At 41.7% G+C, this 22,125-nt stretch overlaps 1 protein-coding gene across 1 annotated transcript; it reads left to right on the top strand.

Moving 5' to 3' along the window:
• The first annotated feature begins 263 nt into the window (after positions 1-263).
• On the top strand, positions 264-21,978 carry pepd (peptidase D). The gene is made up of 15 exons (XM_054769789.1): positions 264-337; positions 3,050-3,233; positions 5,313-5,440; positions 5,563-5,626; positions 10,180-10,227; positions 10,366-10,427; positions 10,636-10,680; positions 13,503-13,578; positions 17,248-17,294; positions 17,853-17,921; positions 19,709-19,786; positions 19,923-20,071; positions 20,155-20,339; positions 21,182-21,373; positions 21,588-21,978. The coding sequence occupies exons 1-15, from the start codon at positions 321-323 to the stop codon at positions 21,729-21,731; spliced, it is 1,488 nt and encodes a 495-aa protein (XP_054625764.1). The 5' UTR covers positions 264-320; the 3' UTR covers positions 21,732-21,978.
• Positions 21,979-22,125: the final 147 nt, after the last annotated feature.

Genomic DNA, 22,125 nt, shown 5'->3' with positions numbered 1-22,125 from the left:
TTAAAAAGTGTCAAACATTGAACAACAGGTGTTCAAATCAGCTCTATGTAAATTAAACAAATACGGCGCTCAAAAGCTTGTGAGATATCTACATTGTAAAACCTTTACGGTCTAATAAATTCACTCGACACTAACATATGATGACTTTTAAAACAAATAAAATAGTATTACTAATTTCGTCAATAAACGCAAAAACGTATCAAATAAAAGCCGAGAAGTCCAGCTTTATTGAACGCTACATTGTGCTACGTCACATGCCGGAACGGAAGCAAACAGAAGTCACATGACTTCTTCGGGCACGTGACATTCTGGATGTCATCATGGCTGCAGCACCACAGTGAGTTTCCCGTGCTACGTTTTTACTCTGACAAGGTTGAAATAACATTGCCGAGCATCATAATATATGTGTGGAATTAATTACATTTTCTGCGCGGTGTGAAACTTATATACTTTAACGCTTGTCTGCGTCTACAAGGGAACTTCCGCCTGGCTCGTGGGCTAATAAATGAGACGTTTGTGGTCAGGCAGATTGTCTGTCATCACTAAACGACAATTCAGTTGAGATATATCGATATCAATAAACAGTTTGATGTTAGTGGTTATGTTGTCATCCACCAGTTCAGTCGTTTAGAAACGCAACACCACGTTGCTTACAACTAATACCGTACAATACCAACTTTTTTTGTAGAGCACTTAAAAATGTCTAACGGCTGATAGAGAGCGTGAACACACCGCAGTGTCATTGCCAGCATTACCTATAAATGAATGCTATCAACATATTTCTATCTATGTAATAAACAAGCTCAACTTTTGTTGCTTGAAAAAATGAACACATTTTGCGGGGTTAGAGTCGAACATGCTCATTCTGTACTTTAATGCACTTAAATGTTATCTATGATTAATCATTGAGCATCATGCTGCACTGCTGGTAAATGACTGACTTCTAAATGGATGACAAAAGTCTTCAAGATAAGCTGTCATGACTTGATGCTAGCCTACTTTTAATTCGGGTTGTATCTTAATCATGTGCCTCGGATGATAATGTATTCAATGCGGTTTGTAATTTAGACAAAAGTAAGTGAAAGATGGAAACATGAATTTCACTCATCAAATATGCCACTTTTGTGCATATTGTGCTGCCGTGCATTTGATTAAATATACTTTTACGGTATTGTCTTGTGGTAGTGGCATTGCTCAGACCAAATCTGCAGAGCACAGTGTTGAGGAAGATTGCAACAAAAAGCAGTTCCTAAGTTATGCAGTGTGACAACACAAGAGACTTTGCCCTTTAAAAAGAAAGCTGACACGCTTGAATCCTTCCAGTAGTGCCAGTTGAATTACTAGATTTCATTGCTGCATGTTATCGTGTCGTGTTTAAACTTGTGCAGTAGCAAGCGTTGCAGAATAAACCATAAAAAAATAACAGTTCCGGGTTTATGGATGGACCTTGAGTACAGTCCAGCCGGGATCAGATTAGGTTGTCTTATCGGTGAAGAGATTTCTTACCTATCTGACCCGCCGTGTTACAAGCTTGTCAAATTGTCAAAGTACTGTCTTAATCTTTGCTCGGCCAGGGCGACTCCTCACACCCCATCAAATCTTATTATGTCGTATCTGAAGGATTATCTACACGTCACGGCAGCACAACACAACACAACACAACACACACACACACACACAAAAGCAATATCACTGCAGCCTTCAGAATTTAGAGATGTGAAAATAGTTCTAAGATTGAATAGAAAAAACATGCAAACCTTGGGAGAGTGTGTTGGCCTTTTTTTTTTTATCATTCTTCATTCCGATTTCATTCCGCCGATGAGGTCAGTCTGGAAAGAAGCAAAACCAGACGCACAAAGGGAATATTTACAAGACAAATGACAACATTTGTCACGCAGATCTACCTGCAGTATGCATGCCAGGCCAGCAGTTGGCGATGTCACGGAGACTGCAGCTTTAGGCCGACAACTTGCCTCCATTAGTCATCGGGTGCATGGTTCACTCAGGGCAGGGGTGTCCATTAAGCAGCCCGCGGCTGTTTTTTTTTGGTCCGCGGAACATCCCAAAAAAATCTTATTTAACAAGGAAATTTAAAAACAATAGCCAAAATGGAAAAGTCATCAGTAATATTACGATAATTAAGTGAAAATATTAAGAGAAAATAATCTAATGAGGAAAAAGTCATCATTTTATGAGAATAACGCCACAATATTATGAGAAAAAATGTAATTTTAGTAGCAAAAAGTTAAATATTAAATAAAAAATATTTTTAAAGTTGCAATATGAAAAACAAACAAAAACAGTCACGTTGTAATGTATGGAAAATTAGGTAGCAAAAAAGTTCTGTTACAAGAATAAAGTCAAAATATTATGGGAATATAGTCATAATATGATGAGAAGAAAATGTACAAGAAGAACGTTTAAAGGGATAGTTACACCTGTGTGGGATCAATAAAATTCTGATCTTGGCCATCTTTTCATTGTTTTTGGTGCCTGACCGTTTCCCAAGTATGTTCGTGCGTTTGTGAGTGTATAAACGAGAAGCATTCACTTACATTTCTTGGTAGAAAGGCGCTTTGTCAAAGTAAGTACATTTACTTGTATTCATTTACAGCGCAGCCTTGTTGCCACATCCAATATGGCGGTGACCTTGGCATATCACAGGAGTGGACAAACCCAGTCAATGCGAAGTCGATATCATGTATGTCTATGAGTGGCTACAGCCATAGGCTACAACAACCTCAAGAATGAAGGAAGGAATGAATGAATGAATGAATGACTCTTTATTAATCTCCAGGAGAAATGTCCAAAACAATATTATGGGTCACCACAGTGTGTTAATTCCATGGCAGGAGATATGTAATGGTAGACATATCAGTATCAAAGAGCGTGAGACCACAGACCAGTACCTTTGTTTTGAAGTCTTTGTTTTCAGGCTTGGAAACACCGTTGTCATGTAAACAAACGGCACTACCAAACAGTTTTTATAGGTTCCGTAAATAAATTTAAAAAAACATGTACCTTTGCTCTCCCTGTCCTGTCCCCTCAGACCGGTCTACTGGCTGGGTAATGACACCCTGAGAGTGTCCGCCGCCCTTTTCGCAGAAAACCGCCAGCGACTGTGCAGAGGGCTGAAAAGCAAAGACGGAGTGGAGGCCCGCTCGGTTGTGGTGCTGCAAGGCGGGGAGCAGCAGCAGAGGCACTGCACCGACACGGACCTTGTCTTCAGGCAGGTTGGTGGTGTTTGTTTGACTCACTTGAACGGGTATCTTTTACTCCACGGTGCCCTGCAGGGAAACAGTCAATCCAAACTATCAAAGACGTTAGTTGGAGTTCCTGAGTGATTAACAACTGCAATGAATGATGAACCGTCTACTACCATCTGCGGGTATGGGGTGGCACTTCTTTTTGTTTGTGGTGCGTTCAGGTACTACGTTGGACCTTTGTTTCTGTTATTTTTCGGTTCTGTATCATCAACTACAGTTATTGAGCTGAGTCATGACAGAGTGTAAATCATTTTTTCAAAATAATGGTGTTAATTTGTATGAAAGCAGAGCTCTTACAGATTTAGAATCTATAACTGACAACTGTGTGGTTCGTTTAAGATGGGGCCTTTTACTTACTTACTGCTATTTCTGTAAATGCGCCATTTAACACCACTGTCCAATTATATAGTGTTATAAAAGTAGTACAGTTTATGTATGATATAGTCACCGGATGCCGGGCTTACGCCGGGTCTGAAATTAGTGCCAGGTGAGAAAATATTGGTGTTAACTGTAGCTGTAACCTGCAACTCCCTGATGTGTTTTTTTAATCCACAACATGGCAGCAGCTTCATTTGAAATATGATGACTGTCCAGCATCCAGCAGCTTTACCTACCTCTGTATGCGCTTTAAAATGTGGCTACATAGCTGCTGGTGCGAAAGTCCTACATGTTCCACTTTCTGTACTGTTTTATCCAATGAACTCAACAATAGTATTCATGCTGGCTGTACCGCTGTTACAACATTGGTTCTGTTCCTGCGGTGTTGTGACCATGTGGTCAAAGAGAGCTGTTTTTTCCTGTCCACTTTCTTATGCAATCCAAATCATAAGTTATTTTTAAAAAATGTGCTCATAATAAATAAATATAGAAATAAATGAATATTATGTTTTAAGGTTATCATAAAAGAATATTTGGGAAACAACGGCCTCGCTCCAGTTTTCGCCCGCTTCAAAATAACACCCCATCCTCTTCAAAGAAATACATATACTGTATCATTAAAGCACTTACTGCAGGTCCATAATACAGTGTTCCCTCGTTTAGCGCAAGGGACAGGTTCCCAAAATAGCCCACAATAAGTGAAATCCGCAAAGTAGCCAACTTAATTTTTTTCCCAATGCTTATATTTGTTTTAAGGCTGTGAAACCCCCACCCTACACTTTATACACTTTTCTCAGACAGGCATGAACATTTTCTCACATTTCTCTCTTGTTTAAACACTCTCAAAAAAGCTAAAACCTTCCTCTTGCCGCCGTTCCGCTGTACTCTAGCGTTTTTGCATCCTTGTTAAAACAAACTGCTCTTGTCGTCATATTGTCCTCCCCCTCGAAGCGAAGAGTCATTTATTCCGTAATGGCGCCCAAGAGCCGCAACTTCTACCTTCCTTCAGCACGTCCAGAAGTGCACTGTTTTGTGCGATGGTTAGCATCCTCCTCTGCCTTTTGGGTGCGACCGCAGGTGCCTTTGACGGTGCAGAACCTTTGGTCGACATTGTGGGTGTCGTCGGGGATGAAACTTGCAAACACACAGCACTTCAGAGTCACACTGCTAGCAATCGAGCATTTATGTACATCTGGCAAGTCCAACCCATTCTGTACTGCACAGGAAGACACGGGGGAGATTGATTGATGGTCTACTGTCCCTTAGCCAATCAGGACACAGAACACAGTGCGTGGGTCCTCCCTTAGCCAATCAGGACGCAGAACACAGTGCACGTTCATAAGCTGTAAAAAAAAAAAAATCAATCAATCAAAATTCGGCGAAAGGTGAACGGCGAACTAGCGAGGGAACGCTGTATTGGACTTTTTCACTTAAAGGCTCAAAGATCTGGAGATGATGGACAAGAAGCATACCTCAAGGCACTTCCCCGTCGTATCGCATGCATTGCCATCCTCTGTATTTTTTCAAGTATCTTGGGACTGCTATGCTATGCGGTGATTTATTAACCAGTGTCTTTGTTCCCAAGGGTAAACCAATCTCCACTTTCCCACATTTTGACCTTCCTGCTTTGTGCTTTCTTTGTCCACGCTTGCCGACTATTGTCTGCAGGAATCCTTCTTCCACTGGGCCTTTGGGGTCACAGAGTCTGACTGCTCTGGAGCCATTGAAGTGGACTCTGGGAAATCTATGCTATTTGTCCCCAAACTGCCCCAAAGCTATGCCACTTGGATGGGAGAGTGAGTCATTCTGTTAGCCTCCTAAAATCTTAATGAGTGTGTTTTCTCCTCCACGGTGTCTGGACGAACACAGTGTGTACTTTCCATCAGCAGTTTGTGTTTGCCTTCCGTTGTGTTGACAGGATCTTTCCCAAGGAGCACTTCAGGATGAAGTACGCCGTGGATGAGGTGCACTACTCCGCCGATGTAAGTCTGCCGCTCGTACTCGACCTTTGGCCAGATGTAACTGCAAAAGTGTCTGCGGCAGAAGAGGCAAACACAAATAATTAGAACTTCCCAATTAAAACGACGAGAAACGACGTCAAGGTTTTACACCGGATGCCTCACCAGCCATTTGGGAGTGATGGTGGGTTTGCTTGATTCACGTTTGGGACCCATGTCGATGCGCACCTGCAGAGCAACAACACAAGAATTGTATCAACTGCAACCTCACTCAGTGCATGAGAAAGCCCACCTTTGCTATTTTTAAGCATCTTCTGTTATAATACAAGTCAAAGATATTCTATATTGGAGGAAATCTTTGCTGTTTTTAAGGACGTACTGCAAAAACGATCAAAGAGCCTCTATATGGCAGGAGTTATCTGCTGTTTTTAAGGACTCACTGCAAAAATACCAGTCGAAGTTCCTCTACATGACAAAAACGCTTTACTGTTTTTAATGAAGTACTGCAAAAGCACCAGTCAAAGATTCTCTGTGTAACAGGAATTCTCTGCTGTTTTTTAAGGACTGCCAAATGCAAGTCAAAGATCCTCTCTGTGGCAGGAAGGATTTGCTGTTTTTAAGCATATACTGCAAAAACGACAGTCAAAGTGCCTCTAAATGACAGGACTGCTCTGCTGTTTTTAAGGACGTACTGCGAAAACACCAGTCAGTCAAAGATCCTCTATATGACAGGAGTGCTCTGCTATTTCTAAAGGAAAACTGCACTTGTAACCATGTAGTAACAGGTACGTTCATGGTAGCCTGTAATACTTAAAAACAGTAAACAGTACAGTATTTTGCTGTATTTTGCTCATTTTAAGCATTACCGGAACTTCCATCCTGGGTGCATTGATTTCACATAGCAACATAGAAACGAACGCCTACACCTAGCGTTAACGTTTCTAAACTCAAAAATAAAAACACAGCAGCGGCGGCGGCAGCTCCAATATGTAGCGTCACCTTTTTGGTGGTATGTCTGAGGCATTGTCAGCGCGGCGCTGACACGCTGCGGGCGAGTGTGTGGTGAAGCTAGTCGCTAGCCAGCTAGTAGCTAGCCGGCGTGGTGTGGCGAGGTGTCACTACGCCAGTTAACGTAGTTCTTCGGCGTAACAATGTTAATAATAATAATAGCAACAATATCACTGTAGCTTGGTTAATATGCTGGTCACATGATGTAAATGTGGCGTTGTTGGTGGTTTTGGAGGTTTATTCAGAAGGCTTTATAGGCGCAGTAGGTGCGTCCCATAACGTGCATTCTTAGCTTCCTCTTTTTGTTTTTAATCTTTAGAACACGCAGAAAAGTTTAAAAAAGACGTGTGTTCATGTCTCACACAAGGATTGTGGATGACGGGCAAAATTTAAAAAAAAAACGTGCAGGTTTCCTTTTTCAAGGACTTCCTGCAAAAATGCAAGTCAAAAATTATTTCAATGATAGGACAGATCTGCTGTTTTTTAGAATCTGCTGCAAAAACACTTGTTAAAGATCCTCTGCACGACAGGAACACTGCTGTTTTTAAGGTCCTATTGCAAAAGTACTAGTCGGTGATCCTCTCAGACGCGAACACGTTGCTGTTTTTACTGATCGACAGGAAAAATGTTCGTAAAAGATCCTCTATATCATAGGAGAGCGCTGTGGATTTTAAGAATCTACTGCACAAAAATGCTAGACGAAGGCTCCTAGCCGAGAAGAAATGTAAAGATGTTGATCGGCGTGTGTGTGTGGGTGTGTGTGTGTGTACAAGGTGAATATACACAAAACAATGCAGTGCTTTGATGATAAATCCTTTCCTACTTCACCTCTGACAAGCTTTGTTTGAGATTTGAACCATTCCAGCAGCCGAGTGTAAAAATACACGCCTGCCTCGCCTGGCTTTAATTGTCTGTTTTGGGAAGTTTTGCAAAGCAGTCGTGTACATCGGCATTGACAGGCAGACTCCCGCGGGACCCGACGTCAACATCTGACATTTCCGCAGCTATTTTGGAGGTGTGCATGTTGACAAATCACAGCTAATCTATTCAGCCCGTAACCCCCGCCGCTCTTGTCGCAGACAACTCCTTGTCGACAATCATGTATGAGTTAAACAGCGGGCACTAAATTTACGCGGTGACCTTCTCGCCATTGTAAAGAGCAGAGGTGGGACTTATATCGCTGCGCTTCCCCGAGGCGTCACAGTTCCAGCCTGGAGGGAGAGTTTGCACATCAATCCCACCAGCGCTTCCTCCAGCGGAGTCACAGTAGGAGCCTTCAAAACACTAAAATGCCATAATAGCCGCTTTTGCTGCGTTAAGTGTGGTCCAGCGTGCCTGCTGGGCCTCACGCTGAAGGCACAAAAGGAAAGCACACCGTCAATATTGTGACCTTTTTAAGTGCTGCGTCACAGACGTCTGCATTTCTTTAAGTCTACTGAATCCGATCCTCGACGCTCTGCGCACGTCAAAGTGTTCCGCCTGGCTCCACTTGACGAGCTTGTTGTGCTCCAGAAGGTTCTAAGAGCAGAGGATCTCCCGAGGTTCTCGCTGAGGCGTGACACACACTTTTTAAAACGTCCAATCGTGTCTGTTTCACTGGTGATTCTTGTATGAGGAGGATGGTTCAGTGCGCTGCGGTGGTAAAACAAGTCTAATACGGAATATGTCATACACAGCAGTGATTCAATGACCAAATCAATACGTATGGATACGTTTTCCTCACAATACTGGCTTTTGGGAGTAATTTCCTTAGTGTGTGTCTGACTTCCTGTTTCTGCCGACTCTTCTTGTCCTTTCTCTGCTGTTGCTGAGACGCATACCCTAGGACTTCTGCCGAGTGACGGCGTTTCCTCTGCCTGATTTTATGAGAAAAAGTTGACATGGTGAGAAAAAAATGGTTAAAATTACAACTTCAGTGTTTCGAGATTAGAAACTTGTTCTCGCAACGTTTTTTTCACCCCGAAAATTAGGATTTTTTTTATTGGTTTCGTAAATTCCCTTTTTTTTCCCACAAATAAAAATTAGGGCTGCTCGGATCAGAGTTTTTATGCTGCCGATTTCGATACCAATCATCCAGGACTGAAATTGGCCGATACAGATCACATGGATTCGTTGTACACTCTTCAATGTATTTATGATGAGTGCTATCGGCCACGGGGCCCAAAAATAGGTAATCACTAATAAAATTAGTAATTCATTAACTTATTCAATACCAACGAGGTATTTATACTTTTTTTTAAAACCTGAACGCTCGCTCCCAAAGACGTATTTATACATCTTTTCATTTTCATTTGATGATGCAAGTGCACAGTAAAAGAGGTAACTTTCCATGCAGTTTTAAGCTATACAAACGGCCACAAGGTGGCAGAAGTGCATATGATAAGAGCTCGGCATGGATCTTGTCCATGTATTAACGAGCTCGACAGCAAGGAGGAAGTGAGAGAGCGTGGAGGAGCGTAGCGTGCAGAAGGTTACGCGTTGTAAGTCCAAGGCTTCTTTTCATGTGAAAAGACTTCGTTTTCAAAGACAAGTTTATTTTAATATTTGTTTTTTTCCTTCATAAACATCTAGTACGAGTTTACTTACTAAACATTGCAAAGTTTTTCTAATGAAACAGGCTTTATTTTTGAAATAAAACAAGTTTATGGTCTAATATTTCAAGGTTTTTTTTCTTGTAAAAAAAAAAAGGTTTCTGCTCATAGTTGTCACACGTTTGTGTGTGTTTTTTATGTGTCTGTGCCCTTATTTTGCAGTTCTTCCTGTGGTGCCCTGCTCTGTGTTCATTTGAGATTTATGTTTCTTGTTTCACGCACCTGCTGCTCATTTTAGTCCTGCCTATTTAGTCCACGTGCGTGTTCCTGGACCTTGTTGGAGCATTATACTGTTGTTTGCGTTTTCTACTGCTCTTTGTCGGATCCTTGCCGCTTGATTATTAAACATTTACATTTACCTGCATCTGAGTCCTGCTCTCTGCATCCTTGGCGTCGTCGCCACACAATGCCAAAGCCAAAACGTACCAATGGCAGTGTTTGTTTTCATGAATAACGGTTTTCTAGCACACAGTAACAAACCTGTTACTGTTATTTTTGTTATTCTATGAGCTGTTTTATTTGTTTGTTCAATTGATGTCATTAAAACATTACATTCATTTGAATACAAATAAATACAGGACTGTTGTTTTTCACTATTGTACGCGTATTTCCTGTGAAAGCACCTTATGTTTGGCCTCACAAACATAATTGCCAAGTTGTGGTAACGAACTCGAGTGTGATAACCAGACAGGCTGCCTTGTGTTGGCCCAGCGTGGACACCCGCTGGTGCTTGCAAATAAGACGACCTTCACGGCGCTAATGTGCCTCCACACTGATGCGGAATATTAAAGCTATGTGATAGTTGCAGCGCTCCCCGGGGGTCACGAGCGTGTCAGGGAAATGTCAGGTGACATTTTAGGCTGCCGGATGACCAATAAAAGTCATTTGAGGTTCTCGTCTGGTGACAGGGCGACACCTGCCAGCCGCGGTGTCACTCTGCAGCGTCTCACAATCAGCCTGATTGTTTTTGCCTTGCAGATTGCTGAAGTCCTCGGCAACCTGAAAGCAGCCGTCCTCCTCACGCTGGTACGCTGCTGTCCCTTCCCTTACATTACCTTTTCACACAAACACACCTGATCAAGCAAGCCCGTTGTGGACGTACTAATTCCTGAGCTGTATTCATTGGATGCTTTAAAGAGGATTTCATGTCACTCTTCACTGTAGCGAGGACAGAACACGGACAGCGGGAGCGTCAGCCGGGAAGCCTCCTTTGAAGGAATTAGCCAGTAGGTTCCACTGAATGACACTTTGTACAATCTCATACATAAAGATCATTTAGTGAAGTCAACAGTGTTGTCCTTCACGCTAGTCTCGTTAAAAGTGCACCACTTTTATCCTTCTGTGGATTTGATCAAAAAGGACAAATAGAATTTGCATGCAAGTACTATTTCAGACTTCTGTGCGCCTAATTGACGTATTTTCCTTTTGCCTCAGATTCCAAGTGAACAACACTCTCTTGCACCCAGTCATTGTGGAATGGTGAGTTTTCACAGTATGTCTTAAACGCTTCAACGTCCTCATGTGGCTTGTAATAACGTGCGTGTTCATACTCCAGCATCCAGCTTTCTTTGCTTTGTTCCCTTTTATGATGGACTGTCTTAGTCGTAACTTTTGCCAACGCGCGGGAGCAGCGCATGTATGCAGCGTTTTCCACTGTAGCCACTTTGGTGTTGGTGCTCAGGTGGAACCGTGTTGCCTGCAGACTGACTCCCGACACCAGTTTCATTGTCCATTGTCATTACGTCACGGGGGTTAGGCCTCCGATCAGGAAATAACAGGACGTTTCAGGTGTTGACCATTTTTTAATGAGAACACACAACTCACTCTATTCAGTCCTTGACACTGCACATTACAAAATACAAAATAAAAGCTGCAAAATGCAAACATTTTCACATAAAGATTGCACATTGCTGGTTTTGGGTTTGTGGGGAGCATGAATCAGGTTTGTTTGTCCCCTCTTAAGTGTCAGAAACAAGTGTGTGTGTGTGTGTGCACGTAATGGACTCCGTGCACGCCTGCTTCTTGTCTATATTAGACTCAGCATCCTTCTGAAGAGTGGACATTTTGCCAAAATGAGGAGGAATGCTCTTGAGTCACACCTCCTGCTGAGGAAGACGTTATACCGCGCCACAAACAGGCCCCCCCCCCTCCCCCCCTCCCCCCGCATCACTGTTACTTACGTTGCTGCTGATGCTGCGGGCACAGAACACATGAGGCTGAACACAATCTATTATGTGATGACTTCCCATTGGTGAGAATGTGAAACAGACTGTCACTGCCAAAACAAGTTCACCACTGTTACTGTTAGCACTGAAAACCTTCAGTCTGAGGCAATCACGCATCCAAGCTGCTTCCAGCGTGAGGCAGCTTACGTCATGTAACTTCCTGTCTGTCCATACTCTTCTTTCATCTCGTAACACCGTTTGGCTTTTTTTCAGACTTTTGGGTCTTGATTATGCTAACGTCTGACATGTTGCAAAAAAAGCCAAGGAGAAACCCAAACGCAGCTCCGTGAGTTATTCCTTATGGTGCCTCACAACGTTTGACCACGGTTTCAACTCTTTTTTTTTTCTTTCTTTGTTTTTTTGAGCTGGCGTCATTTAATAGTTTTTTTTGTATTGTTGCTGTTAGCTGTGGTTCAGTTCTTTTTGCACTTGAGTGGCAATTGTTTTAGGCAAAACAAGACATTCACACACATCAGCTTTGACATTTCTGCCTCTTTTCTGATACGCTGTGGCCCAAAGTACTCACTGTGTGTGTGTTGGTTCATATTGATTTGGTCCACCGAGGGGAGGCGTGTCCAAAGAGAGGACCTCAGCACATTCGAGAAATACAAGAAAAATACAAGAGCAATAATTTTACTAGAAGCTATAATAATAAGAGATAAAAGTGGCAATGTCATTTTACAAGAATAAAGTCTGAATATTATCAGAATAAGTCGAAGAAAAAAGTTGAAATATTAAAGAAAAAAAAGGCAGTTTTTTTTCCCAAAGTGGTAATATGATGAGAAAAATAATCAATATGCAATTAGGCTGGGAAAAATTGTATATATATATATATATATATGTGTGTATATATATATATATATATATATATATATATATATATATATATATATATATATATATATAAACGATTCACTAAAATAAAACGGAACTATGTTGAAAAACAATTTAAATGCAAAAATAAGCAAAGAAGTGTAATGTGAGAAGAAAAGAATCATCCATCCATTTTCTATACCGCTTCTCCTCATTAGGGTCACGGGGGCATGCTGGAGCCTATCCCAGCTGACTTCGGGCAACAGGCGGGGTACACCCTGGGCGGGTGTCCAGCCAATGGCAGGGCACATATAGACAAACACTCACATTCATACCTACGGACCATTTAGAGTCGCCAATGAAGCTAACATGCATGTTTGTGGAATGTGGGAGGAAACCGGAGTACCCACAGAAAACCCACGGGAGAACATGCAACTCCACACTGAGATGCCCAACAGAGATTCCAACCCAGATGTTCCCGATTTCCTGACTGCGTGGCCAACATGCTAACCACTCTGCCACCGTGTGGCCCGAAAAAGATAATCCTAATAATAATAATAATAATAATAATAATACTCTTTGTGACCTATAAACTTGTTAGCAGATCCACATGCTTTACGAAATGTCAAATATCAAAGTGGCCCTCGCATTCTTTGAATTTTCAGTATGCGGCCCTTGGTGAAAAAAGTTCGGGTGCCCCGAGTACTCGACGAATGGAAACAACAAGCTTCAGATGAATCGACGAAGGAGCAAATAATGCTTAGTTGCAGCCCTACTTCATGTTACTTGTGGTTAACTTCTTATTACACTTGTGACGTCATGTTGCGTTCTACAGGGTTCGCCTGCTCTTAGGCATGACAGTTATGGATGGTAAAACATGACCTGTACAGTCCATGAAGGTGTTATTTCTATTAGCTTCCACTAGTAGGACAGCTGCAAGGGTTCAAATGTTTTGTACTTCTGTGTGAGACATCCACTTATCAATGTGTAACCACTCCAAGTGCAATTTTGGATTTGGGTCTGGAAGCTAAAGTTTTAAGCTGTGCAGCACAAAGATGATTAAAAAAAAGGTATCTTAGTGACATTTCAAGAGAATGTGGGGGTCACGTTCCCAGAGGAAGCGTATTAGCGGAGCACATTTGAATAGCTGAACTTCAGAAACGTCTCCTTTGGCCCCACCCCCACCACTGCAGTGCTTCTTCTGCAAGTTGGTTCAAGTAAAGTCGCTCACCTTACCTGACAGAGTTCTTTTTCTCCCTGCAGCCGCCTGATTAAGACCGACATGGAGCTGGAGGTCCTCAGATACACCAACAAGGTGTCCAGCGAAGCCCACAAGATGGTGAGATTTCATCTGAAATGTCAAGTTGACGCATGTATTTTATTCATGGAATAAGAAACTAGAAATGTGCTCGGAATAAGGAGGAGGATTTAGTTTTGTTTTATTTAAAAGAAAAAATAGGGATGAAGACACTGGTTACATGTTTCAGCGTGTGCTTCAAATTCAAGGCGTACCAGTAAGTAACGTTAGTGACATTTTGGATTAGCTCGGGGAAAAATCAAAACTGAATCAAATATAGAAAATATATGGTCTCCCTAAATTAGGGGTGTCCAGACTGTTTCCACTGAGGGCCACATAGTGAAAAATAAAAGGATGCAAAGGCCACTCGGATATTTCGTAAAGCAACACGTGGATATGATAAGAAGTCAGATATTTCAAGAAAAAACTGCATCTCAGCTTTGTGACGTGATGTCCTGTGTAGTCGAAAACGCTTGTTTTTAGTAAGCACTCTGGTCTGCTGTTTCTTTCCCTTTTTTATTTTAGGACAAAACAATCATCTTTATCCTTTTTTTATATTATGACTTTATTCCCATAATATTAGAACTTTTTCACCAACCCAATTGTCCCCCAAAAATGGTTTCCTTTATTTTGGTTTGTTTCTGATATTAGATCCATCCATCCATTTTCTATACCGCTTCTCCTCTTCAGGGTTGCGGGGGCATATGATATCATTTATAAAAATACATTTTTCTTTAATATTTCAACTTTATTCTCCCAAAATGACATTATTTTTCCTCATAACATAACAAGTTTATGCTCATAACATTGCAAAAAAATGTGTTGTTACAAGACGACTTTTTTCTCTTCATATTTAGACTTTCTTCTTGTAAAATTACTGCTTTTTTCCCCCGTTTCTGCAGTCTACTATTTCAACTTCTTGAAAATGTTCTCCTAGTAATTCAGGCTTTCGTCACATATTTTGACTTTGTTCTCATAAAATTACAGGGTTTATTCTCATAAAATTGTAACTTTTGCCGCAACCGAATTTTCTAAAAATTACAGCTTTATTTTTTTCTCATAATGTTACGTCTTTAAAAAACTAACACACACTATATATACAGACCCTTTCCAAAACATTAGAATGTCATGGAAAAGTTGTTTAATTTCCATAATTCCATTCAAAAAGTTAAACTTTCATAGATTATAGATTCAGGGCCCACAATTTAAACCATTTCAAGTGTTTATTTGTTTATTTTTACGTAATTTGGGCTTCCAGCTCATAAAACCCACAAAAACAGGAATTCCAAAAATTAGAATACTGTGAAGAAATCAGCCCAAATTTTGCAGGGCATGAATGTTTTAAAGTGAGTGTCACACACTAATCATCTACTAAAGTCAAATCACCTGCACAGGCTTCCCCAGGTGTCATTAAATTGCTTCAGTTTGGTTCAATTGTCTCAGTTGGGTTCAATATGGGGAAGACTGCAGACATGACAACTGGCCAGAAGACCATCATTGATGCCCTCCATAGGATGGGTAAGCCACAAAAGTTCCTAGCTAAGGAGGCTGGTTGTTCAGAGTGCTGTGTCCAAGCATATCAATGGAAAGTCTAGAGGAAGGGCAAAATGTGGCAGGAGAAGATGCACCAGCAAAAGAGATGACCGTGGGCTTCAGCGGATTATCAAACAGGGAAGATTCAAGAATCTGGCAGAGATCCAGAAAGAGTGGAATGAGGCGGGAGTCACAGCTTCAAAAACCACCACATTCAGACGCATCCGGGAGATGGGCTACAACTGTGGGGTTCCTCGGGTCAAGCCACTTGTGAACCTGAGCCAACGTAGGAAGCGTCTCCACTGGGCCAAGGAGAAGGACTGGACTGTTGGCCAGTGGTCCAAGGTCCTCTTTTCCCATGAAAGTAAAGTGTGCCTTTCATTTGGGAATCAAGGTCCAAGGGTTTGGAGGAAGACGGGTGAGGAACAGAACCCAAGCTGCGTGAGGTCCAGTGTGAAATATCCACAGTCCGTCATGATTTGGGGTGCAATGTCCGGTGCAGGTGTTGGTAAACTCTGCTTTCTTAAATCCAAGGTCACCGCAACAGTCTACCAGAATGTTTTAGAGGACTTCATGATTCCTTCTGCTGAGGATCTGTATGGAGATGCAGATTTCATCTTCCAGCAGGACCTGGCCCCTGCCCATACCGCCAGAAGCACCAAAACCTGGTTTGATGCCCATGCCTTTACAGTGCTTGACTGGCCAGCCAACTCACCGGACCTAAACCCCATTGAGAATCTATGGGGTATTCTCAAGAGGAAAATGAGGGGCACCAGACCCAACAACAAAGAAGAGCTGACAGCAAGCATCAAGGAAATCTGGGCTTCCATAACTCCCAGGCAATGCCACAGGCTGATTGCTTCAATGCCACGTGGCATCGAGGCAGTGATTAAGGCAAAGGGATTCCCAACCAAGTATTGAAGATTGACATATCGTTTTGAAAGTACCATATTTTGATTGATTTGATGTGATCCTAATTTCTTTTTTTTCCTGCAAAAACGGAGACGTAAATGGTGATTTCTTCACAGTATTCTCATTTTTGGAATTCCTGTTTTTGTGGGTTTTATGAGCTGGAAGCCCAAATTATGTAAAAATAAACAAATAAACACTGATAGATTTCAACTTCATGTTACTAAAATGAATATTTTTCTTCATATTACAACATTATTCTACTCAAATTCGGACTTTTTCCTCATTAAATGACTACTTTTTTCTCTTCGTACGTTCACGTCATTCTTGTAAAATGACTGCTGATGTTTCCATTTTTGTTGTTGTTGTTTTTTAGCTAAGTTAAGAATGTGCTGCAGGCCAAGAAAAAAAAAAACAAACAGCCTCACACCTTTTACACACCCCTGCTCTAAAGAAACGGTAACAAAGGATATTTTTGCCATAAAAAAGGGAGGGAAAAAAAGAACAAACTAAATATAGTGGATTTCCACATGTTGTCCTCAAACATTGAATAATTCAACGGTGTGAAAAATCCAGACATTTTTTCATACAGTCTGCTCTTTTAAAGCACCATTGGTCACATATGCGAGGCGGCGATGGTGTTCTTCTATTTTTTGGTTTAAAAAGTCATCTTGGGCCAGTTGCATACCGTCCCTTGAATTTCCCTGAGGGCACACACCCAAGGGATCAATAAAGTTCTATCTTATCCAATCTAATCTGGATACATGCCTTTTATTGAACAGAAACAATATGTGCCTTAACGTGTACATTACATTTCTTTTTGCTGCCTCTTCTAGTTCAAAGTTTGTGGGGATAACCCAGAATAAAAAGCTGCAATAATAAATTGATTTATTGATTTTCCATGAATGAATATGGGAATGCGTGAAATAAATGTTTATATTGTCACAATTCAGTCCGATTTTTTTAAATTATTTTATAATCAATTTTATTTAATAAAAAATGTAATTATTGCCAATTAAAAATATTTTCTCAGGCTTTTGTTTGTTTGTTTGGCCTTGAGCGCTTAGAAAGGATTCTTTTATTCGTGTGAATGTCTGTCTCTCAGTCTTCACACAATAACCGTGTGTTTTGTGTTGGGAAAAGCATCGTTGCAGCTACGTTTGTTCTGATTGGTTGGTGAAATGATCCCACTAAGATCCATGGAGCTAATTCCTCACTGGCATGGACGCGCGTGTGCGTGTGTGTGTGTGTGTGTGTGTGTGTTTGTAGGTCATGAAGCACGTGACACCTGGACAGAAAGAATACGAAATGGAGAGGTAACTTGTGTTTTTGGTGCACAATCTCACGAGAGCCAATACAAAGATAATAATAATAATAATAATAATCATAATCATAATAATTAGGGGTGCAACGATACACAAAATTCACATTTCGGTTTGGTTCAATACGTTTGTGTTACAGATTCAACATTTTTTCACTACAAAAAATAAATTACCTTGCCTTTTTAAATTTGAATTTGATTGAAATTGCCACATTTTTCACATTTTCAACATTTTTTTTACACGGTTTGAATGTGAGCTCCGTGGCTCTGTGCTTGACAATGCGACCTAAGCCAGAGTAGTTGATTGCAGATGCACTGAGCGCCGTCAGAAGTTGATCAAATAAATTTGAAGCTGCGTATTGCTCCATTGAACGCTTCAATGCAGATATTTGTATTGTTACAGCCCTAATAATAATAATAATATTAGTAGTAATAATAATGCAGAGGTGTTGTTGTCAGGCCACATTTCCGTTTCATGGAATAATACGAGGATGGATATTCGGTTGGCTCCCTCCTGCTCATCAGTGTTGTTCCTTTTCATGTCGTCTTCCAGCCTGTTCCAGCATTACTGCTACACCAAAGGAGGGATGCGCCACACCTCGTACACGTGCATCTGCGGAACGTAAGCTTCTCCGACACACTGGTAACATCCAAACATGACGCAACTCAACACAAGCAACTCCGGCCTGTAGTCAGTTGCTACCAAACTTAATTAGCGGAGTCGCTACGCGTGAGCGCTTGCTAATCGCACGTCAGCCTCGTGTAGTCAAGGCCGTGTGTAATGAGTTTTTCTTAGGGATTAGCGGGTATTAGCTAGTTCTGTGTTTACACGAAGCCTTGTAGTAATTAACAACCTGCGCCATGTCCAAAAAAGTAATACAAAATTTAAAAAAGGGGTGTTGACGTTGTTACGCTAATTGAGAAAGTTGTCTTGCTCCACTTCGTTGCTTTCATGTGCGCTAAAGCCAAACTATTTCTTTTACTACAGTGGAACCCCCCCCCCCATTTGACAAAATCTTTGTGAAAAAAGACTTGCATCGGGTGTCAAATGATGAACTTTGGTGAACTTATGAGTGACAAGAATGTTAAAAAGATGTGATTTTACATCTTCACTTTAACAGCAGCCAACTTCTTTTTACTCTTCAAGAACAAGAATTTTTAAAAAGGTGTGATTTTACATCTTCATTTTAGCAACGGATGAGTTCTTTTTACACTTGAATGACAAGATTGTTAAAAGGTGTGATATTTACATCTCCACGTTATCAGTGGTTGACTTCCTTGATACTTGAATAAATGTGAAAAACCTGTGATTTGACATCTACAGATTAACTCATTCAATCCCAGGCATTTCTCAAAAGACAGCCCCGCCAGTAGCGGCCATTTTAGACCATTTTGACTGACCTTCCAAGGCACACAGACTATTGTGTTCTAAGGCTATATAGACATGGAACCTACCAAAAGAAAGATTAGACACTCGTCTTTCATCAGAAAAAAAGACTTTGGTTTAACCTTTTTCCGTTCTTTAGTAATCAGCAGTAGAACAAAGGTACGTTTCAGGAAAATATCAGTTCCCAACTAAAAAGAGGGTTTTACATCAAAATAATTTCCACAAAATAATTTGGAACGAAACTGCGTGTGTTAAATTTCCCTACAATGCGTAACCTTCTTCACTCTACGCTCCTCCACGCTCTCTCACTTCCCCCTTCCTGTCTCACGTTAATACACCAAAACATCCATGCCGGGCTCTCTTCAAATGCACTTCTGCCACCTTGTGGCCGTTTTTATGGATTAAAAATGATTGAAAAGTGACCTCTTTTATTGTGCACTTGTCATCACCTCTTTTTGCTTCTCGTGCAAAAAAAGAAACGTGAAATACATATAAGGTAAGTCTTTGGGAGCTAGCATTCAGGTTCAAAAAAACATAATTACATTTTACAGTTGAATGGCCGTGCATTAGGTGTCCGTCAGGCGCATTCCAAGGATGAGTAGCTGCACTTTACTACAGAGATGAATCTACTTTTAACGTGTATAACCGTGTCCAAGTGTGACTTAAAACATTGCCTGTGCAGTTGATAAAATGGTGCGAGGAGCGTGACTGTTTGACCCTGGAACAGATTATTTCTATTTTCCCAAGACTAAAACCTCTGACGCATGTTTACATGTTTTTTAAATGTAGTGCAAGAGTTGGTTTGCCTCATGGATAACATCATGTATATTTGATGAAGCTGTTATTAGGAGCGGTGAAGCTAATATGAGTTCAACTGTTGTTTACAAAGGAACACGGTGGTTTCTGCTTCCTGGAGTTACTACACTGCAACCAACAATTACAATGCAAAACATACCGTATTGTTAAATAGCTCTCTGACAATCCAAACTTCAACTCGTGTCAATTCAATGTTTGACCACCAGGGGCCACAATTCCTCTGTTCTGCATTACGGTCACGCTGGAGCGCCAAATGACAAAACCATCATGGATGGCGACATGTGGTGAGTGTCTTAAACTTATCAATGGTAATGTTTTTTTTTTATATACACAGCAGCTGCTTAGTACTGAAAGCTTGTATAACTTCTTTTTGCATTTAAAAACGTCACCTGTACCTTATGGTTGCGTGTTTCCCTCCAGTCTGTTCGACATGGGCGGCGAGTACTACTGCTACTCGTCAGACATAACCTGCTCCTTCCCCGCCAACGGCAAGTTCACCGCCGACCAGAGGGCCATCTACGAGGCAGTCTTCAAATCCTCCAGGACTGTCATGGCGGCTATCAAACCAGGTGCTCTTTCATTGCTAACACAGATTATTATATACGGTAATCTACATTCTTACAGAAGACGTTGTGATGATGTTTACCTGCAGGTGTCAAGTGGACCGACATGCACCGCCTGGCTGACCGGGTCCACCTGGAGGAGCTGGTGAAGATAGGCCTCCTGAGGGGCAGCGTAGACGACATGATGAAGGTCCACATGGGCTCCGTCTTCATGCCCCACGGCCTGGGACACCTGCTGGGCATCGACGTGCACGACGTGGGAGGCTATCCCGAGGTGAGTCGGCGGAGATGTTGAGAAGCCGAGCGGAAGGACGTACATGGCCTGACACGATAACCAGTTTTGATGGTCGATAATTGTGTGACAAATTGTTGTCGACATTCAATATTATCGGCAACATTTTTTGAGACAATTTTTCTCATTCGTTTCATGAGAGATGTGATTCACATTTGAACCACTAGATGGTACTCAAGTACAGTGTACTGTGTACCGTGTGAGACATTAGTTTGACACAGAAGTTGTCTGTATGTATGTTTTTGCAATTTAGCCAGCGACACTCTCTGTGAGCGAGCACCATTTTGCACTGTTTTGTTTATATTTGCCGACCAAACTCCTCAGTAAGCGTTGGCTGTCAGGACGAAGGCACCGACGCACTTCTATTGGTAGTTTTTTTTCCCCAGTTGAGAAAATTGTCCGTGTCGGTCATCTGTGTTCATGCCCTCACTGTGTTCATTCTGTTTAAAACTGAAATATTCTCACACTGGGGCTGTGGCATTCGCCTGAAAACCATTCATGTTAGCATATGCTGGCACGAAGCTAACTGCTGCTAGGGTAGTAGGGTAGTAGTTAGTAGCCCCGCCTCCACAAAGAGGCTGAATGAGATGAGAGCCCACTCTTTCCGTTCATTCCACTACAGAACCAATGCGCACGGACAGATGCAGAGTGAACCCTCTCGTCATCCAGCCTGTGTGGCACAGAGAGACCAGCACACACGCAAACACACGCATACATGGCATCTTAATTATCAACCTGTTTTTGGGGTTGTTTTTTTTTTTAATCGTTCGATTAATCAATTATCGTGACAGGCATAGACGTGCAGTAACGTCTCCGTCCTGCAGGGGGTGGAGCGGATCGATGAGCCCGGGCTGAAAAGTCTGCGGATGGGCCGCCGGGTTCAGGAGCGCATGGTTCTGACTGTGGAGCCTGGTATTTACTTCATCAACCACCTGCTGGATCAGGCTCTGGCTGACCCGGCACAGAGCTGCTTCATCAACAACCAAGTGCTGGCCCGCTTCCGAGGCTTTGGTGGGGTCAGTCTATCATTGTCTGAGTCCAAATGTCTTCATTACCTCCTCCTTTCACACAGAGACCCTGCAAAATAGACACATCAGAGCCGTTATCGGGCGTTACCTTACACACAGGCAGCATCCTGCCTGTTATGGCTCTGACACTACCTCTAATAGTACTTATAAAATACAGTATAGGTTCTGCTTTGATGGTGTCCCGTTTTCAACCGTCCCGCAGGTTCGCATTGAGGACGACATCGCCGTCACCGCCAACGGCATCGAGCTGCTGACCTGCGTCCCGAGGACGGTGGACGAGATCGAGGCCTTCATGAGCGAGTCAGACAAAACTTTCAGTCCCGTCGTGAACAGTGAAAGATTCTGAGCAGCGTCTGCAATGATCAACACTGACGTATCAAACAACACAGAATGAGCACATGTACTTTTTACATCCAGCTACGCCAGTATGGCACGCATAATTATAAGAATAACTCCAAATGTTTAGAAAACATGAGCTACATTTTGAAATTCTCATCATCTGCAGAAATGATTTCAAGCAATGGCAATGCTCGTGTTTATAAACAGCAGGGAAATTAATAAATGAAGGATTCTGCAAATTTGAGCATTATTTTTTTCTAGTAACCAACTGAAGTACTTTAGGAAACGTGTTTAGAAAACAAATGGATATTTTATTTTAGTTAAACTGCGTTGATAAAAATCAGTCAAATCCAAGATTTAAATGACGTTGGGACACAGCAATAAATTGCAAACCGCACTTA

This window comes from Dunckerocampus dactyliophorus, chromosome 3 (genome assembly GCF_027744805.1).
Source record: "Dunckerocampus dactyliophorus isolate RoL2022-P2 chromosome 3, RoL_Ddac_1.1, whole genome shotgun sequence".
Lineage (NCBI taxonomy): Eukaryota > Metazoa > Chordata > Actinopteri > Syngnathiformes > Syngnathidae > Dunckerocampus > Dunckerocampus dactyliophorus.
Note: the sequence above shows the minus strand (reverse complement) of the source record. Positions and strands in the feature narration are given on the sequence as shown.